Raw genomic sequence first — 20,060 nt, 5'->3', positions numbered from 1 at the left:
GTTGCTTGCTCCATGAGTTCCTTGGAGAGTCACAAATAAAGGACTCAGGTGTCAAACAAGAATGTGAGGGAAGTTTGTACAGAAATTTTAAACCCCCTCCTGCCTATAGCTTGTCCTCTTTCTGATTGCACAGTCCCCTGTAGTTTCTACCTGCTTTTTGTTCACTCTCAAGTATCTTCGCATGTTGGGTGTTTTAAATTTTGTTCAAGCTTTTGATTGTTGTCAGCAGGAGACCTAGTCTTCTATAAACTATTCCACCATTATTAGAAAATGATAGTATTTACTTACAAGTTCTTATAGATTTTTGTGGCAGGAAGTTAAATCTGACTCTGATACCAGCTATTGAATCATGACTATAGCTGGGAGTTTGTACATTTTTTTTTTAATTTTTTTTTTTTTCCCGGTACGCGGGCCTCTCACTGTTGTGGCCTTTCCCGTTGCAGAGCACAGGCACCGGACGCCCAGGCACAGTGGCCATGGCTCACAGGCCCAGCCGCTCCGCGGCATGTGGGATCTTCCCGGACTGGGGCACGAACCCGTGTCCCCTGCATCGGCAGGCGGACTCTCAACCGCTGCGCCACCAGGGAAGCCCTGTACATTTTGATGGTGAAAAAAATTTGCATTTTTCTTCTAGTTTTATTGAGATATAATTGACATACAGCACTGTATAAATTTAAGGTATACAGCATAATGGTTTGACTTACATGCACCATGAAAAGATTACCAAAATAAGTTTAGTGGATATCCATCATCTCATATAGATACAAAATTTAAAAAATAAAAGTTTTTTTCCTTGAGATGAGAACCCCTTCCCTCTTAATAACTTTCATATATAACATACAGCAGAGTTAATTATATTTATCATGCTGTACATTGTGCCCCTAGTACTTATTTGTCTTATAAGTGGAAGTTTGTACCTTTTGACTGTCTTCATCCAATTCCCCCTCCTCCCACCTCCCGCCTCTGGTAACCACAAATCTGATCTCTTTTTCTATGAGTTTGTTTATTTATACATTATACATTTCAAATTGGTCACCATGAGAAGTCTAGTTACAGTATGTCACCATACAAAGATATTACTTAATTGTTGACTATATATACCACACCGTACATTTTATACTCATGATTCATTTATTTTGTAACTGGAAGTTTGTACCTCTTAATCTCCCTCACCAATCCTCTCCTTCCCTACTCCCCTCCCCTCTGGATACAACCTGTTTGGTCTCTGTATCTATGACTCTGTTTCTGTTTTGCTATGTTTGTTCATTTTGTTTTTTAGATTCCACATGTAAGTGAAATCATACAGTATTTTGTCTTTCTCTGACATTTCACTTAGCAAAATACCCTCTATGTCCATCCATGTTGTCATAAATGACAAGATTTCATTCTTTTTTATGGCTGAGTAATGTTCTTTTGTGTGTGTGTGTGTGTGTGTGTGTGTGTGTGTGTGTATACCACATCTTCTTTATCCTTTCATTTACTGATGGGCAGTTGGGTTGCTTCCATATCTTGGCTATTATAAATAACACTGCCATGAACCGGGAGGGCATATATCTTTTCAAATTAGTGTTTTTGTTTTCTTTGAATAAATACCCAGGGGTAGAATTGCTGGATTATACAGTTCTATTTTTAAATTTCTTGAGAAATCTCCATACTGTTTTCCATAGTGGCTGCACCAATTTACATTCCCACCAACAGTACACAATTGTTCCCTTTTCTTCACATCCTCACCAACAATTATTTGTTGTCATTTTGGTAACAGCCATTCTGACAGGTGTGAGGTGATAGCTCATTGTGGTTTTGGCTTGCATTTCCCTAGTGATTAGTGATATTGAGGATCTTTTCATGTGCCTGTTGGCCATCTGTATATCTTCTTCGGAAAAATGTCTACTCAGGTCCTCTGCCAATTATTTTAATGGGCTATTTACTTTTTATGTGAGTTGTGTGAGTTCTTTGTGTATTTTGCAGATAACCCCTTATTAGTTACATCATTTATCTTCTCCCATTCAGTAGGAAGCCTTTTCACTTTGTTGATAATTTCCTTTGTTCTGCAAAAGCTTTTTAGTTTGATGTAGTTCCATTTGTTTATTTTTGCCTTGTTGGCCTTGCCTGAGGAGACTTATTCAAAAAAAATATTGCTAAGACCAATGTTAAGGAGCACACTGCATACATTTCCTTCTAGGAGTTTTATGGTTTCAGGTCTTACATTTAAGTCTTCAATCCATTTTGAGTTTATTTTCATACAAGGTATGAAAGTAGTCCAGTTTGATTCTTCTACATGTAGCTGTCCAGTTTTACTGACACCATTTATTGAAGAGGCTGTCTTTTCTCCATTGTATATTCTTGCCTCCTCTATCATAGATAAATTGACCATATAACTGTGAATTCATTCCTAGGTTCTCTATTCTCTTCCATTGACCTAAGTGTATGTTTTTTGAGCCAGTATCATACTGTTTTGATTACTGTAGATTTGTAGTGTAGTTAGAAATCAGGGAGCATGATACCACCAGCTTTGTTCTTTTTTCTCAAGATAGTTTTGGCTCTTCAGGGTCTTTTGTGTTTCCAGACAAATTGGGAAATTTTTTGTTCTAGTTCTGTGGGAAATGCCTTTTGGTATTTTTATAGGGATTGCATTGAATATGTAGATTGCCTTGGGTAGTATGGTCATTTTAACAATATTAATTCCTCCAGTTCATGAAGACAGTATATCTTTCCATCTGTTTGTTTCATCTTCAATTTCTTTCATCAGTGTCTTATAGTTTTCCAATACAGGTCTTTTATCTCCTTAGTTAGACTTAATGTTAGGTATTTTATTCTTTTTGATGCTATTATAAATGTAATTGTTTCCTTAATTTCTCTTTCTGATAGTTTGCTGTTAGTGTATAGAAATGCAACAGATTTCTGCATATTAATTTTGTATCCCACAACTTTACCAAATTCGTTGATGAGTTCTAGTAGTTTTTGTAGAAATCTTTATGCATCTATATATAATATCATGTCATCTGCAAACAGTGACAGTTTTACCTTTTCCATTCCGATTTGGATTCCTTTTATTTATTTTTCTTGTCTGATTGCTGTGGCTAGGAATTCCAATACTATGCTGAATAAAAGTGGTGAGAGTGGGGCATCATTCTGTTTCTGATCTTAGAGGAAATGCTTTCAGCTTTTAACCACTGAGTATGTTGTTAGCTGTGGGCTTGTCATATATGGCCTTTTATGTTGACTTATGTTCCCTCTATACTCACTTTCTGGAGAGTTTTTATCATAAATCAATGTTGAATTTTGTCAAAAGCTTTTTCTGTATCTATTGAGAGGATCATATGATTTTTATTCTTCAATTTGTTAATATGGTGTATGACATGATTGATGTTTGAATATTGAACCATCCTTGCATCCCTGGGATAAACCCTATTTCAGCACAGTCTATTATTCTTTTAATGTATTGTTGAATTCAGCTTGCTAATATTTTGTTAAGGATGTTTTTGTATCTATGTTCATCAGTACTATTGGTCTGTAATTTTCTTTTTTGTGATATCTTTTCTGGTTTGGGCAGCAGGACGATGCTGGCCTTTTGGAATGAACTTGAAAACATTCCTTCCTCTTCAAGTTTCTGGAATAGTCTGAGAAGGATAGACATTAACTCTTTTCTAAATATTTGGTGGAATTCCCCTTTGTCACCATCTGTTCCTGGAATTTTTTTTATTACTGATTCAATTTTATTACTCAAAATTGGTCTGTTCATATTTTCTATTTCTTCCTGATTCAGTCTTGGGAGGTACATTTCTAGGAATTTGTCCAGTTCTTCTAAGTTGTCCATTTTATTGGTATAGACTTGTTCATAGTAATATTTTATGATCCTTTGTAGTTCTGTGATGTTGACTTAACTCCCCATTTTTCATTTCTGAATTTATAGTTTTGAACCCTCTCTCATTTTTTTCTTTATGAGTCTGGCTAAAGGTTCATCAATTTTGTTTATCTTTTTAAAGAACAAGCTCTTAGTTTTATTGATGTTTTCTATTTTTTTAGTCTCTATTTTATTTATTTCTACTCTGATATTTATGATTTCTTTCCTTCTACTAACTTGGGGTTTTGTTCTATTTCTAGTTCATTTAGTGTAAGGTTTGGTTGTATATTTGAGATTTTCTGGTTTCCTGAGGCAGGCTTGTATCACTATAAACTTCCCTTCTAGAACTGTTTTTGCTGCATCACATAGATTTTGGATGATTGTGCTTTCATTTTCATTTGTCTCCATGTATTTTTTGATCTCCTCTTTGATTTATTCAGAGACCTATTGGTTATTTAGCAGCATATTGTTTAGCCTCCATGTGTTTATGATTTTTGAAGTTTTTATCTTGCAGTTGATTTCTGATCTCATAGTGTTGCAATGTGATGTTTAATATGATTTCAATCTTCTTCAATTTACTAAGATTTGTTTTGTAGCTTAGCATGGGATCTACTCTGGAGAATGTTCCATGTGCACTTGAAAAGAATGTGTATTCTGCTGCTTTGGATGGAATGTTCTATATAAATCTATTAGGTCCATCCAGTATAATGTATCATTTAAGGCCAGTGTTTCCTTATTGATTTTTGGTCTGGATGATCTGTCCATTGATGTAAGTGGAGTGTTAAAATCCCCTACTATTATTGTGTTCCTGTCAATTCCTCCCTTTATCTGTTAATATTCACTTTACACATTTAGGTGCTCCTATGTCGGGTGCATACATATTTACAATTGTTATATCTTCTTTTGGATTGATCCCTTGATCCTTATGTAATGTCCTTCTTTGTCTCTTGTAACAGTTTTTATTTTAAAGTTTATTTTTTTGTGGTATAAGTATTTCTGTGCTGGCTTTCTTTTCATTTCTATTTGCATGGAATAACTTCTTCCATTCCCTCAGTTTCATTCTCTTGTCTTTAGATCTCAAGTAAGTCTCTTGTAGGCAGCATAGTGATAGGGCTTGTTTTTGTATCTGTTCAGCCACTCTATGTCTTTTGATTGGAACATTAATTCATTTACATTTAAGTAATTATTGATAGGTATGTACTTATTGCCATTTTGGTCATTGTTTTGGGGCTGTTTTGTAGTTCTATTTTTTCATTTATACTTCTTTTGTTCTCTTCCCTTGTGATTTGATAACTATCTTTAGTGTTATGTTTGGACTTCTTTCTCTTTTTGTGTGTATTTCTATTATAGATTTTGTTTGTGGTTACAATGAACTTTATATATATCTATATAAATATATGATTATTTTAAGTTGCTATCTCTTAAGTTCAAATGCATTTTAACAAACCTGAATTTTTATGTCCTTCCCCACTTTTAATGTTTTGGACATCATAGTTTACAACCTTTTTGTTTTGTGTATCCCTTAACTACTTACTGTGGATATAGATGATTTTACTACTTTTGTCTTTTAAGCTTCTTACTAATTTCATAAGTGATTGATCTACTACCTTCACTATATATTTGTCTTTAGCAATGAGATTTTCTTTTGTAATTTTCATTTTTCTGGTTGTGGAGTTGTGGTCTTTCTTTTCCAATTAGAGTAGTACCTTTAATATTTCTTCTGAAACTGATTTCATGGTTCTGAATTCTTTTAGCTTTTGCTCGTCTGCAAAATTCTTGATCTCTCCTTTAATTCTGAGTGACAGCCCTGTTAGGTAGAGTATTCTTGGTAGTAGGTTTTTTCCTTTCATCACTTTTAATATATCATGCCACTCTTTCTGACCTGCAGAGTTTCTGCTGAAAAGTCAACTGATAGCCTCATGGGAGTTCCCTCGTACATAACTTGCTGCTTTTCCTTTGGTGCTTTTAATATTCTCTTTTTATCTTTAATTTTTGCTATTTTAATTACAATGTGTCTTGGCCTGTTCCTCTTTGAGTTTATCCTGTTTGAGACTCTCTGTGATTCCTGGACCTGGATGGCTGTTTTCTTTCCCAGGTTAGAAAAGTTTTCAGCTATTATGACTTCAAATAAGTTCCCTGCACATTTTTCTCTCTCTTCTCTTTCTGGGATCCCTACAATGCAAGTGTTAATAGGCTTGATGTTGTCCCAGAGGTCTCTTAAACTGTCCTGATATTTAAAAAAAAAAAATTTTCTGTTCTGCCTGAGTGATTTCCACTGCTCTGCTTTCCAGTTCCCTGATCTCTTCCTTTGTATCATCTAATCTACTGTTGATTCCTTCTGGTTTATTTTTTATTTGTTATTGTATTCTTCAGCTTTGCTTGGTTCTTATTTATATTTTCTAACTCTTTGTTTAAAAACTTCTAACGTCTAACTGTGTTTATCCATCCTTCTCCTGAGTTATTTGAGCACCTTCATGATCATTACCTTGAACTCTTTATCAGATAGACTGTTTATCTCCATTTAGTTCTTCTGGGGCTTTATCTTGTTCCTCCTTTAAGCACATATTTCTCTGCTGCCTCATTTTGCCTAATTTGCTGTTTTTATTTCTATGTTTCTGGTAGATGGGTTACATTTCCTGACCTTGGAGAAGTGGCCTTATGTAGGAGACTTCCTATGCCTTTCAGCAGTGCACTCCCCTCTGGTCACCAGAGCTACATGCTCTAGTGGTGTCATCTATGTGAGCTGCATGGGCCCTTCTTTTGTGGTGGGCTGACTACTATAGGCATGCTTGTAGGTAAGGCTGGCCCCCAGTCTGGTTGGCTGCTGGGCCCTGCCTATTGTGAAGATTGCTGGTTGCTGGTGGGCAGGGCTGTGTCCCATCATGTCTGGTGGCACAGTCCAGGGGTTCCTGAGGCTAATGCTGGCCTGCTGGTGGGCAGGGTAGGGTCCTGTGATCTCTGGTGCTAGAATTGGCACTTGCCAGCACCATTGTCCTCATGGTAGAATGAGCTCCCCAAAATGGCTACTGCTAGCATGTATGTCCCCAGGGTGGATCCAAGTTTTCTCCTGCCTCTCCAGGAGGCTAAGATAGCAAGTGGTTATGACCCAGGCTCCTTTCATATTACTGCCTCTGCCCTGGGTCTCAGAGCTTGTGAGGCTTTGTGTGTGCCAAGAGTAGAGTCTCTTTTTCCTACAGCCCTCCCCAAAAGTAAGCCCCACTGGCCTTCAAAGCCAAACATTCTGGGGACTTGTCTTCCTGGTGCAAGCCCCCTGGGCGAGGAGCCCAACGTGGGGCTTGGACCACTCATTCCTTAGGAAGAACCCTTGCAATTGTAATATCCTCTCATTTGTGGGTTACCTACCCAGGGGGATGGGTCTTGACTATATTGTGTCTCTACCCCTCCAACCTGTCTCATTTTGGTTCCTTCTTTACATTTTTAGTTGTAAAAGATCTTTACTATCACTCTTCAGGTTGTCCTCATTGATGGTTGTTCTGTAAATAGTTGTAATTTTGATGTTCCTATGAGAGGAGGTGAACTCAGGGTCTTTCTACTTTACCATCTTGGCCACTCCCTCCCTGCATCTTTATTTTAACTAACTTATAACTGAAATTTGGGATTTACTTCAATTACAAATGTAAGCAATAAACCAAAATAGTAATTTGCAATATCTGTAAGAGTATCACCAATAGTCATTACAAATACTTGAAAATCATATTCGGTTGTGGCAGATATCTTGCCATATGATAGATGCTCATCACTATTTCAAATTTCAGGAGCTGTTAGGCCCATTACTAGATTTTGTTATTTAATGTGCTAATTAAAACCTGCATATATTACTGTTTCTAAATTTTATCTTTAATATTTTGATAGCAGAATGTCAAAATAATTTATTTCCTTTGCAATCTCCTGTATGTTATTTTATATATTAAAAACATTATTCTAAAAAAAAAAATTATTCTAAGAAGAGATCCTTAGGTACAAAAAGGTTTGGAACCCTTTCCCTAGATTTTTGTATGACTTCTTTTCACCAAAGTTCTCCCTAAAAGATCATGACCTTGAAGTTTCCCTTTATAAGAAAGATCCTGTTCCCAACCGCACCTGTCTCCTGAGTTTTAAACAACTATATTCACAGAGAATTCCATATTGATACTCACAAACATCTCTAACTTTACACAATCCAAAGTGAGTCCATTACTTTCACTGCCAAAATCCTGCTCCTTCATCTATGTTCTTGTGCTTAATGGCATCCCCATCTACCTAATGACACAAAACAGAAATTTTCATTTACTTATTAACTCTTGCCTCTCCCTCACATGCCACATCCTATCAATCACCATATCCTATCAATGGAACTTCTAAATGGCTCAAAAAATCTGTCTATTCTCCCAATCCCCTCTACTCTTCCCTTAATTCTTTCCCTTGTATAATAATCTTTTTTTTTTTAACCTGTTACAAGAGAATTGAGGCCACCCTCTACCCAAGTCTTGACTTTCTTCCTGGAACCCATGAGTCTATTTTTTCTCAAGTTCTCAGGGTCTGGCTCCATTACTCAATGTCTTTTTCTCCACATCTTCAAACTCCCTCTCCTGAATATTTTTCCAATAGCATGTAAGGGTGTTCAACTGTCTGATTTTATCTTTAAGAAAGCTGACTATCCACACTCATCTATCTGCATTTACTCTCCTTATTTCTCACTGCTTTGTGGAATCAACAGATATACATTTAAATCACTTTGTGCATCCAGTTAACAACTCTGTTCTTTTGCCGTTTAACACTTTCTTCTCATCTCTCTTCTACCTTTTTGTATAAGGCCCAATAATTTCTGCCACCCATTCATACTACTATGTCTTCTAATAGAAAGGAACAACCAGTCTTTAGACCTAGTGTAATTTTTCCAACTGTTTCCAACTTTGCCTCCTCAGGGACCTTTATCTAACATCTTAACCTTTCTTTTCTGTATCTTTAAGCTCTTCCATTCTATTGGCCTTCACCTTTAATGTGTAAGCATATTATTGTACCTTAAATATAATCTTAGTTTCCTCAATCTTCATTAGCTTGTGAGCAATGTAGGGGAGGAAAAATAATTTTCCCTCTACCCTTCTGAGTTTTGGGCTTAGACTCCTATAATAAAACACAGTTTAAAAAGAGAAAACAAATATGTTTATTAACATGTATATGTTATGTATACATGGGAGATACCCAGAAAAACTAAGTAACTACCCCAAATGGTGTAAGCCATCACCTTAAATACCATCTTCAGCTAAAGACAAATAAAGATGTGGGGTGGGGGAAACCAGTTATAAGAGGTGACCAGGAAAAGCTAGGTAAACAAGGGTTAGGTTTGTTATGCAGAATTAAGTGGGCTTCTTCTCCATTGATAAGATTCTCTTATGATTTAGTCATCCTTCTCTTCCAGGTACAGAGAGGAAAATGTTTACGAATGGAGATTTCCTTTGTAAATGCAAATTTCTCTTAGGCTGTTTTCAGAGCTTCTCTTGTGTCTGTCATTTCTCAAAATAACTCAAAATAATCCTTACGCCAAAGACGCATATTTTGGTGTGGCATATTCTGCTACCCATCAGTAGTAATGTTGCCATATTTCGATGTTATCTCAAATTTCACTTCCTCATGCACTCAGCCATATTATAGTTGGACCTCCCTAGGACCTCCCTCACTGTTTAAAAAATAAAATTCAACTGAGTAAATTGTAAGATCTAATTGGCTTTATTCAATGATTCATGAATTGGGTAGCATCCCTTCTAGTGAATAAATAAGGACTTCAAAGGACTGGACAAAATGGAAGGTTTTTACAGGCAGAAGGAGAGTGGGGCAAGGAAGTTATTAGCAAAAGAAAATAATTATTTCAGGTTAGGTCATCTTCTTTTGAGGGAAAAGGTAATGGAAGGGGTCATTATGCAGATTACCTCATTAGTGCTGACCAGGAAATTTCAGATTGCTTAAAAGTCACATTATTGGGAGAAGTTGAGACTATTAAGCCTTAGTTTGCTGTCATGGAGGCAGATGACTCCATTTGGTGCTTGCTATTTCTTTTTAACACCCAGCTGTCCAGAAACTCTTACCCAGGTTTATCTTACAAACCCTGGGCATTCCTTTTGTCACCTCATGAACTGTCTTCTCATGCTTTCCTGCTTACGAAGAATCTTCTTCTTTTAGTTCCACTTCCCTCAAAGTCATTTAAGGTCTTTTCCTTACTCGATATCCTTCATTCATGCATGCCTAGGTTCCTACTCTTCTCAAAGCTAAAAACTCCTTAAGTTCAAAGTTGACTCTCAACCTGATTCTGACTTCCTTAAAATTCCCACTGCATCATCACAATACTGATTTATCTGCCAAAGTATGCAAAATATTTCTCCAACTCTCAGTCACACTTTGTCACCTGAGAACTAAGGCAGCACTGCTTGTGTTTGTTTTGTCTTCTATGTTCTTCTCTGAAAATAGTTCCTTCATCTTCTGCTGTCAATTCCCATTGTCAAGGGACTCACTTATTACTCTGTGAGGCAAGGGACCATTCCCATCAGCCTGACATTGTGTCATCCTCCTAGGTGTCCTTGAAAAAATTCCTCTCCATGAAAAACTCATGAAAATAGATACCTAGGAGATAGCCCTGCAGTTCAGTAAAAAATTCCCTTAATCTATATTTTCATTTTGATGTTGGTCAATCTGCTCCAGGAAATGTATTTTATAATCTCTCTTTCCTCTATCTAATTACCATTTATTATTCATCTCTTGGCAATCTGTTTCCTGTCTTCACTACTCCACTATAATTGTTCTCTCTATAATCACCAGTGACCTCATTTTCAAAGACAGAGGAAATGTTTCAAATTCTAGACCCTTCTGTGACATTTGATGCTGTTGAGGATGCCTTGTTCAGAACACTCCCTCTTTTCGCCTGTTATGACATAATTTTTCGTTCACAGTGAACTATTACCATGCTGCTGATAGCCACTTTGCAAATTTTGCTACTGGTAATTTTGATCTTACCAGAAGATGTCAAAAGAAGTTTATCAGACCAGGCTCACACATACGCTGACAATGTAACGCTATGTAATGACTACTGTCTGGCCAACACTGATTGTAAGATACTATCAATTGTAAGATGCATCACACATTAGAAGATGTTAAAATCTAAAAGAAATGTACATCTAAGAATGATTGGCATATGGTATTATTATCTGATTGAAGAGAATTGATCTGTGTTGCTTGAATTCAAGGCTTCAAGAAATAATGCGAACATCTTTATACATTCTCTGAACTTACTTGCCTTATCTGAAGTAAAATAACTGCACCAAGTTATTTTATGGCTTTTATGAGGCTAGAATAAAATAATGCATATAAAGTATATACTGCAGATACAGTACCAAAGTTAGTAAGCACTCAATAAATGATAGTAGTCGTGGTAGTCATAGTAACACATATTTTCAATAAAAACTTGAACTATAACTATTACTGAATTCAGTGTTCCTAAAATGCTAAGACTCCACATGTTTATTGAAAGTATTTTTTTCTCTCTGAGTTTAAGTAACCTTAATGAATAATAATCACTTTCACAGGATTTTCTGAGAACTAAATGAGATAATGCATGCAAAATATTTGACTGTTTATTGGTTGAAGTAGTACCTGATATTTTCAGCCGAATGTGAATTATAACTTATCTTTGTTCTTTCTAAAATTCTAAAGATGATGTAGATTAATTGAAGTTAATTTCAGAAAGACTTAGTAATTCTAGTTAATAATTCCTTCTTTTTATGTTTTTTGTCTGGATTAAATAATATATGAAAGTATGTAATAATTATAAAACACATGACTCAGCGTGTGACAAATAAAAAGCACTCAGTAAAAAGTAGTTATTATTATTGCAATTGTTGTTATTTATACCTGGCATTTTCTTTCTTTTTTTTTTTAACGTTTTTATTGGAGTATAATTGCTTTACAATGGTGTGTTAGTTTCTGCTTTATAACAAAGTGAATCAGTTATACATATACATATGTTCCCATATCTCTTTCCTCTTGCATCTCCCTCCCTCCCACCCTCCCTATCCCACCCTTCTAGCTGGTCACAAAACACTGAGCTGATCTCCCTATGCTATGCAACTGCTTCCCACTAGTTACCTATTTTATTTTTGGTAGTGTATATATATCCATATATACACTACCACTCTCTCACTTTGTCCCAGCTTATCCTTCCCCCTCCTGGTGTCCTCAAGTCCATTCTCTAGTAGGTCTGCGTCTTTATTCCCATCTTGCCCCTAGGTTCTTCATGACCTTTTTTTTTTTTTTTTTAAGATTCCATATATATGTGTTAATATACGGTATTTGTTTTTCTCTTTCTGCCTTAGTTCACTCTGTATGACAGACTCTAGGTCCATCCACCTCACTACAAATAACTCAATTTCATTTCTTTTTATAGCTGAGTAATATTCCATTTATATATGTGCCACATCTTCTTTATCCATTCATCTGTCGATGGACACTTAGGTTGCTTCCATGTCCTGGCTATTGTAAATAGAGCTGCAATGAACGTTGTGGTACATGACTCCTTTTGAATTATGGTTTTCTCAGGGTATATGCCCAGTAGTGGGGTTGCTGGGTCGTATGGTAGTTTTATTTTTACTTTTTTAAGGAACCTCCATACTGTTCTCCATAGTGGCTGTATCAGTTTACATTCCCACCAACGGTGTCGGAGGGTTCCCTTTTCTCCACATCCTCTCCAGCATTTATTGTTTGTAGATTTTTTTTAATTAATTAATTTATTTTGGGCTGTGTTGGGTCTTCGTTTCTGTGCGAGGGCTTTCTCTAGTTGTGGCAAGCGGGGGCCACTCTTCATTGCGATGCACAGGCCTCTCACTATCGCAGCCTCTCTTGTTGCAGAGCACAGGCTCCAGACGCGCAGGCTCAGTAGTTGTGGCACACAGGCCTAGTTGCTCCGCGGCATGTGGGATCTTCATAGACCAGGGTGTGAACCCGTGTCCCCTGCATTAGCAGGCAGATTCTCAACCACTGTGCCACCAGGGAAGCCCCTGTTTGTAGATTTTTTGATGATGGCCATTCTGACCGGTGTGAGATGATATCGCATTGTAGTTTTGATTTGCATTTCTCTAATGATTAATGATGTTGAGCATTCTTTCATGTGTTTGTTGGCAATCTGTATATCTTCTTTGGAGTTCATTTTCACTTTTTCTCCTTGGACATATCAAAGGTTTAAAAATATCAAAGACTGCTTCATTATACTTGCTAAATTAATTTAACTTTTCTGAAGTTAACTTCACCAAATAACATGCGCCTTTCATAATTTTTACGACAATGAGTGAGATGATGCATGTAAAATATTTAGTTGCTATTACTGATGTTGTTTATGTTTACCCTGACATAACATCACCTGAATTTCTACTAGCTGACAAATTTAAAATACTGAGAAAGACTTCATAAATTTGCTGAATTTAACTCTCCAGGGCTTAAGTAACTTCATCCATTAATATAGAACAGCAGCTCTCAAACTCTTTGGTGTCAGGACCTATTTATACTTTTCGAAATAATTGAAGACCTCAAAGAGCTTTTGTTTGTGTGGATTATATCTATTGATATTTATTATAATATAACTTAAAACTGAGAAATATTTAACATATTTATGAATCATTTCATTTTAAATAATAGTAATGAATCCATTTAATGTCAATGTAAATACTTTTTATAAAAATAAACTATATTTCCCAAAAATAATTGAGAGAAGGCCGACATTGTTTTACAGTTTTAAAATCTCTTTAATATTTAGTTTTAGGGAAATATAGTTGGATTCTCATTTATGTATCTGCATTCAACCTGTTTTATGTTATTAGGTTGAAGTTTATAAAGAAAATGCAGTTTTAAAGATAAATAGCTGGAAAAGGGAAACATAGCAAACTCTCTAAAAGAGTATCAGAGGCCCCCCAGGGTCCTTGAACCACACTTTGAAAACTGCTGACATATACTTTTAATTGTTTTTTAAGTATTGATTAAGATAATCTGTACAATAGGTACTGCTATTAATGCTGCTTTAGCTGCTATTATTTACATTTCATTTCCAGATACTGACAAAAGAACTTAAGTTTCTTGTTTTGTTGACTGCATTCACAGTTTCTGAAAAACCAAAAACAAATAAAACTAGTGATGATATAGATTTGGTAAAACGGTTAAGCTCCTTCACCAAATAATATCTGTATTTTAGGAGTTTTAACCAAATTGAGATAATACATTTTATATCTTTAATGTCAGTAATATGCATGGCTCAATGCCTGGCATACAAGATAGACTCAATAAAAGGCAGCCTTAGAATCACTCTTTGTTCAATGTACATAAAATTATACAAATAGATGCCAGGGATAAAATTGGCGTCACATACCCAATAACTCCTTTAGCTCATCTGGGATCACTCTGCTACCCTCTCTTGTTGTCTCTCAACAGGCTTACTTTTAGGCCCAAGAATCCTTTAGGAAAGTGAATAAATCTTTTAACAGAAATAAGCTAATACCAGTTCAGAGCTGGGCTCTGAGTAATGCTGACTTCCACTGACCTTCTGATCAGAGTGTGAGGCCTTCCCTAGAAACTTCAGATATCTAGAAATACCTAAAATATTGTGCAGCATTTCCTTGGGAATTGAATCTCCACTCCAGCACTTGTTTCCTGAGTGTAGATATGTCTACCCTTGTCAGGATTCCTCCAGAATGAATGCAAACTCCCCAGATCAAGTTTCTAGCCTCAGGCTCTGGTTCTCACATTGCTAGAGGGCAGGGGAGGGGGGCAGTTTGGAAGGGGAGCCATTCCACTATACCCCTCCTCTGGTCTTGCTATAGGATCCTGAGAAAGTATAACATAGTTTTCTACCAACATTTTGTCAGAAAACCGCCTTCTTCTCTATATTTATATGAAAATGTTGAGCGTTTCCACTCAGGAGGCCAAGACTTTTGCTCTAGAAATAATCACTTCCAAAGTTAGCAGTGGTAGTAAATCTTAGAGACTTTTATGATCTGAGGTCTAATAGCCATTTCTTTCTCTGTTCCAGAAAGGACTTCTATGTCTTCTTTTAATTTCTTCAATTTTTAAAATATTAAACTTTTGTTAGAGACACTTCCAAAGATTGTAAAGTTAGATAGAATTATATAGTAAAGACCCATGTACTCATTACCCAGCTCCAAGATTTATCAGTTTATGGACTGCCTTCTTTCATCCATACTTCCATCCACTTCTCCCTCCCATATTATTTTGAAATAAACCTCAGAATCGTAATACTTTATCCTTAAATACTTCAGTCTCTATATCTAAAAATATAAGATTTTTTCTACAGAACCACAATATCAACATCACTTTTAAAAATTAATGAACAAAAATTATTTAATATCATCAAAAGGCCATTGTTCAAAATTTCCACCTGTGTCATGAATATTTTTTAAAATTTATTTGCATCAAGATCCCAAGAAGGTCCACATATTATAATGCTTGATAGGTCTTTTAAGTCTCTCTTAATCTTAGGTTCTCTCTCTAATTTTTTCTCTTGTAAATGATTTGTGTTTAAGTAACCCGTCCCTCTTTTCTTAATCTCATATTAGCTTCCTTAACTCCAGAAAACTTCCTGCAGCCTAATCCTCACTAAAACATTTCATGAAGGATAAAGCCAACACTGACTTTTTTCAGGCAAGCTGGATCTACACTCTTTCTAGATATTCCCTCATATTTATAACTTTTGGAATAAAGATCCTAACAGTACAAACCGACCACATTCTTACCTGTCATTTTATAACTCTTAAGAAATGTAATCTGCATGGTTCATCAAACTGGGTGAATATTACCTTCTGATACTTGCCACTCTTCCCATCCAGAGTTCAAAGGTCTTTTCACCGGATCCTGCACTGTATTACCTGAGGACACTTTCTGTTTGCAGTGTCTCCTAGTTTTCACAGCCGTTTTTACTTTCTTGAATGGCATGCCCAGGTTCAGGGTTGCAGGCATATACCAATACCCCAAGAAGTCTTGTCACATCTATCACTGGTTCTCATACCATCACTTGGCCTCTTTCTCTAGAAAAAACAACAAACAAAAAAAAAAACGGTCATTTAAGAAATTCAGGGTCTGAGTTAGAAGGCTTAAAGATCACTTTCCAAAGACTCTTTCTTCCTCATGTCTTCCTAGAAATTAATTACCAATCAATATCCTCAGCGAGCTCTTGGCAAAGAAACATTTACCATTTATTTCCTTCTTGATCATCCAGCCAAACACTGTATACCTGACAAAGTGTGTTAAGACTCCTGTAGGGGAGTTCCCTGATGGCCTAGCGGTTGGGATTCTGGGTTCAATCCCTGGTCAGGAAACTGAGATCCCATCACCCACGCTGTGCGGCAAAAAAAAAAAAAAAAGACAATCTATAGGGACTTTCAGTTTCAGATTTGTCACTGTTCCCTAAAGCCAACAATGATCTTTGAGAGTGCGCTTCTATCCCCTCTCACAGTTCATAGTGCAGATATCCACCAGCTCAGGATTCCTCATAATAATCTCTGATGGAATCCTAAAAATGCAGTCTGAATTTTCCCAGGCTTCAAGTTCCTGTGGACACAAGAGAGAATAAATTAACATTAAAATCTGAATTTCACTTGCAAGTTATCCCTACTTATTAATGTAGGACCTCTTCGAGATCTACCATAATGATTTCTAAAAATTTCTAGGTTTCTTACTTATGCTCAGGCATACGAGCACCTTCTGCTCCCACCTCCTTGTTGATATCTTCTGCCTGTGAGCTTCTTTATTAATGGAAGTGCTTACCAAATTACTACCTCTCAGTATTCTTAAAAAACAAAAGAGTTCAAAACTCCACACAGAAATGGGAGGACTGTATCTTTCCCAACTCAGCATTTCTATCTGTCTCTTGACCCTGCTTAAGCACAGAGTCTCAGGAAAATGCTTACTAAAAAGACAATCCTTTCAGTTTCTGCATAGATTATGTCCACACTGTGGTCAGATCTAATTCCTGTTTGGGGGACATACTATCCTCTCCATCTCCAGTAACTCCAGAGCTCCTAGGCCCTGTCTCCAAAGGACACACACACAGAAGTTCCTCTTCTTGACCACTTTCCTCAGGAAAAGATGTCCTTGGCTAAAAGCTCAGCCAACCCTGATATGCTATAATTACTCTTGTAGGTGGCATACACATCATTTTTATTGCATTTGGAAGCTGCTTAAAAATGAACAGTTGATAACAAACGTAGTAAGGTAGATAGCTAGTGGGAAGCAGCCGCATGGCACAGGGATATTGGCTCGGTGCTTTGTGACAGCCTGGAGGGGTGGGATAGGGAGGGTGGGAGGGAGGGAGACGCAAGAGGGAAGACATATGGGAACATATGTATATGTATAACTGATTCACTTTGTTATAAAGCAGAAACTAACACACCATTGTAAAGCAATTATACCCCAATAAAGATGTTAAAAAAAAAAAAAAAGAACAGTTGAATTTATTGACGTCATTGAGTATAGATGTGAAGTTATTCACTCATTCAACAAATATTTATTGAGTGCTTTCTATGAGCCAGGACAGTTCTAGGAATTGGAGATAAAACAAAAAAGACACGAACCACTCTTATGCACAACCATACCTATAATTATCTCAATAATGATAATTCCACATCTTCTACAGGAAATTTGGCGAGAAGGCATTCCTAACTTGAAAAAAGCTGTCATTTTCTGATATCATACTGCTACTCTTTCATGTGACTACCCATTTATGCTGTGAATAGCCTTCAACAGATAGATCTAAATTTTCTTCAGTGAAATGCAATTAAATGCATCCCACTGTACAAATCTGTGCGACCCTTCAATATGTTGTAACAATGTCCTACCTTCTTTTCTGTTCCTGTAGGTGTATCAGTTCCTATCCCAGTGATTGGACTGAGGGATGAAGACAAGGTGTTCATCAACAACACCACCTGCGTGCTGAATGACCCAAATTTCGTTCTTATTGGGTCCTTCGTAGCTTTCTTCATACCGCTGACGATCATGGTGATTACATACTGTCTAACGATCCACGTCCTTCGCCGACAAGCTCTGATGTTACTGCACGGCCACACGGAGGAACCGCCCGGAATTAGCCTGGATTTCCTGAAGTGCTGCAAGAGGAATACTGATGAAGAGAACTCTGCAAACCCTAACCAAGATTTGAACCCACGCCGAAGGAAGAAGAAGGAAAGACGGCCAAGGGGCACCATGCAAGCTATCAACAATGAACGAAAAGCCTCGAAAGTCCTTGGCATTGTTTTCTTTGTGTTTCTGATCATGTGGTGCCCGTTTTTTATTACTAATATCCTGTCGGTTCTTTGTGGGAAGGCTTGTAATCAAAAGCTAATGGAAAAACTTCTGAATGTGTTTGTTTGGATTGGCTATGTTTGTTCAGGAATTAATCCTCTGGTGTACACTCTTTTCAACAAAGTTTACCGAAGGGCTTTCTCCAACTATTTGCGCTGCAATTATAAGGCAGATAAAAAGCCTCCGATCAGACAAATACCGAGAGTTGCTGCCACTGCTTTGTCTGGGAGGGAGCTTAATGTTAACATTTACCGGCACACCAATGAACCAGTGATTAAGAAAGCTGACGACCAGGAGGCCGGTATAGAGATGCAAATGGAGAATTTGGAGGTACCAGTTAATCCCTCCAATGTGGTTAGTGAAAGGATTAGTAGTGTGTAAGAAAGAGCGGTGCAGTCTTTTCCTACAGTAAAGCTACAAATGTAGGAAACTGTTCTATAATTCTTCTGTCGGTCATAACCTAATGTAAATATTGCTGTCTGAAAAAGTTGTTTTTATATATAGCTTTGCAATCCTGTACTTTACAATCATGCTTACAGTAGTGAGATTTAGGGTTCTGTATTTACTGTTTATAATAGATTGAGAATAATTTACTTTGGTTGTTTGATGCAAACATGTTGATTTTTCCCCCCTTCCTTCCTTCCTTCCTCCTTCCCTCCCTCTCTTTCTTGCTTTCTTTCTTTCCCTCTTCTCTCTCTCTCTCTTTTTCTTTTTCACATACGGAAGTGTTGATCTTCATCTCAGGTGACATTTGCAGGAGACCAGAATGATGCACAGGACAGTGGTTACACTTCAACCACGCCAAAATTGAACAAATTCAGTGAAATCTATTTTCTGGGTTAACAGTAAATATACACTTTAAATTCTTGCTCAGCTCATCTACACACATAAACACAGTAAGATAGGTTCTGCCTTCTGATAATCTATCATAACTATTAGTGAGTCAAAGGCAGAACTTAGCCTTGTTGTCACACATAGGGGAAATTTTGACATTGTCAGAATGTTCTGTTGATATTTTACTGCAATGTCTGTCATCAGACATAGTGGTATTTTAACATAGCAGCTGGTTAACCAGGACTACAGAAGTGGAAGGATGATACAAGATATATACACCAATAACAGCTTTTCACTTCTTACAGACAATGTTCAAATTCCGATTATAATGACAAGCAAACTGGAATTAGTGTTTTCATTCTGGTCCTTAGTAAATACCTAATTCCATGATTAAACTGGGAAACAAAATCCCAGAGTTATTTCCCAATCCAGGATTCATCATCAATTGGGTTTTGATCTCAGGATCCTGGAAGTTTGTGTGCTACACACAAAATGAAATTAGCATTTTGAGCCTTATTAAAATAGTATATTAATTATGGTACCTCTATCTATAGGACCTAATTTAGCAGTCCATTTTTGAGTAAAACTTGCATTGGAAGCATAGATGATCAAAAGCTTGGAAGTTTTGCTTGATTAAGGACTACAGAACTGGGCCCTTAGAATGTGAAAAAAAAGTAATTAAAAAGAAGCTTTTACTGAACTTTGGGAAAAACAGAAATACAGAGTTTCCATTTGGATTTTAAACAAAATGTATCTCATTTACAGATCCTTCCAAACTCTGTAGTGCAGGCAAGGCTGCAGCTAATTTGTAAAAGTGGCAAGCTCTTCATTGTACTGCAATTATGTACCAGAAGTTTAAATCTTTGTTAAAATATAGTGTTGCGTTACAGTAAGTGTTGGCCATTGTTTCATTCTTGGGCCTGCTGCTCTCTAAGAGTTCAGTACCATTTTACTAGTTTGTTAACCGTGAAAGGTTTTCAAACATTGCTAAAGTCAGACCATTAAGTCTATGCTGTGTGCAGAGTGTACAAGGGTTTCC

At 36.7% G+C, this 20,060-nt stretch overlaps 1 protein-coding gene across 1 annotated transcript in view; it reads left to right on the top strand.

Moving 5' to 3' along the window:
- Positions 1 to 18,568, top strand: part of HTR2C (5-hydroxytryptamine receptor 2C) — a 112,921-nt gene extending 94,353 nt beyond the window's left edge. The window contains exon 4 of the mRNA XM_019949409.3: positions 17,745 to 18,568. Within this exon, the coding sequence (XP_019804968.1) occupies positions 17,745 to 18,568 (824 nt within the window). The remainder of the gene's footprint in view (positions 1 to 17,744) is intronic.
- Positions 18,569 to 20,060: the final 1,492 nt, after the last annotated feature.

This window comes from Tursiops truncatus, chromosome X (genome assembly GCF_011762595.2).
Source record: "Tursiops truncatus isolate mTurTru1 chromosome X, mTurTru1.mat.Y, whole genome shotgun sequence".
Lineage (NCBI taxonomy): Eukaryota > Metazoa > Chordata > Mammalia > Artiodactyla > Delphinidae > Tursiops > Tursiops truncatus.
This window is presented reverse-complemented; position numbering and strand designations above follow the sequence as displayed.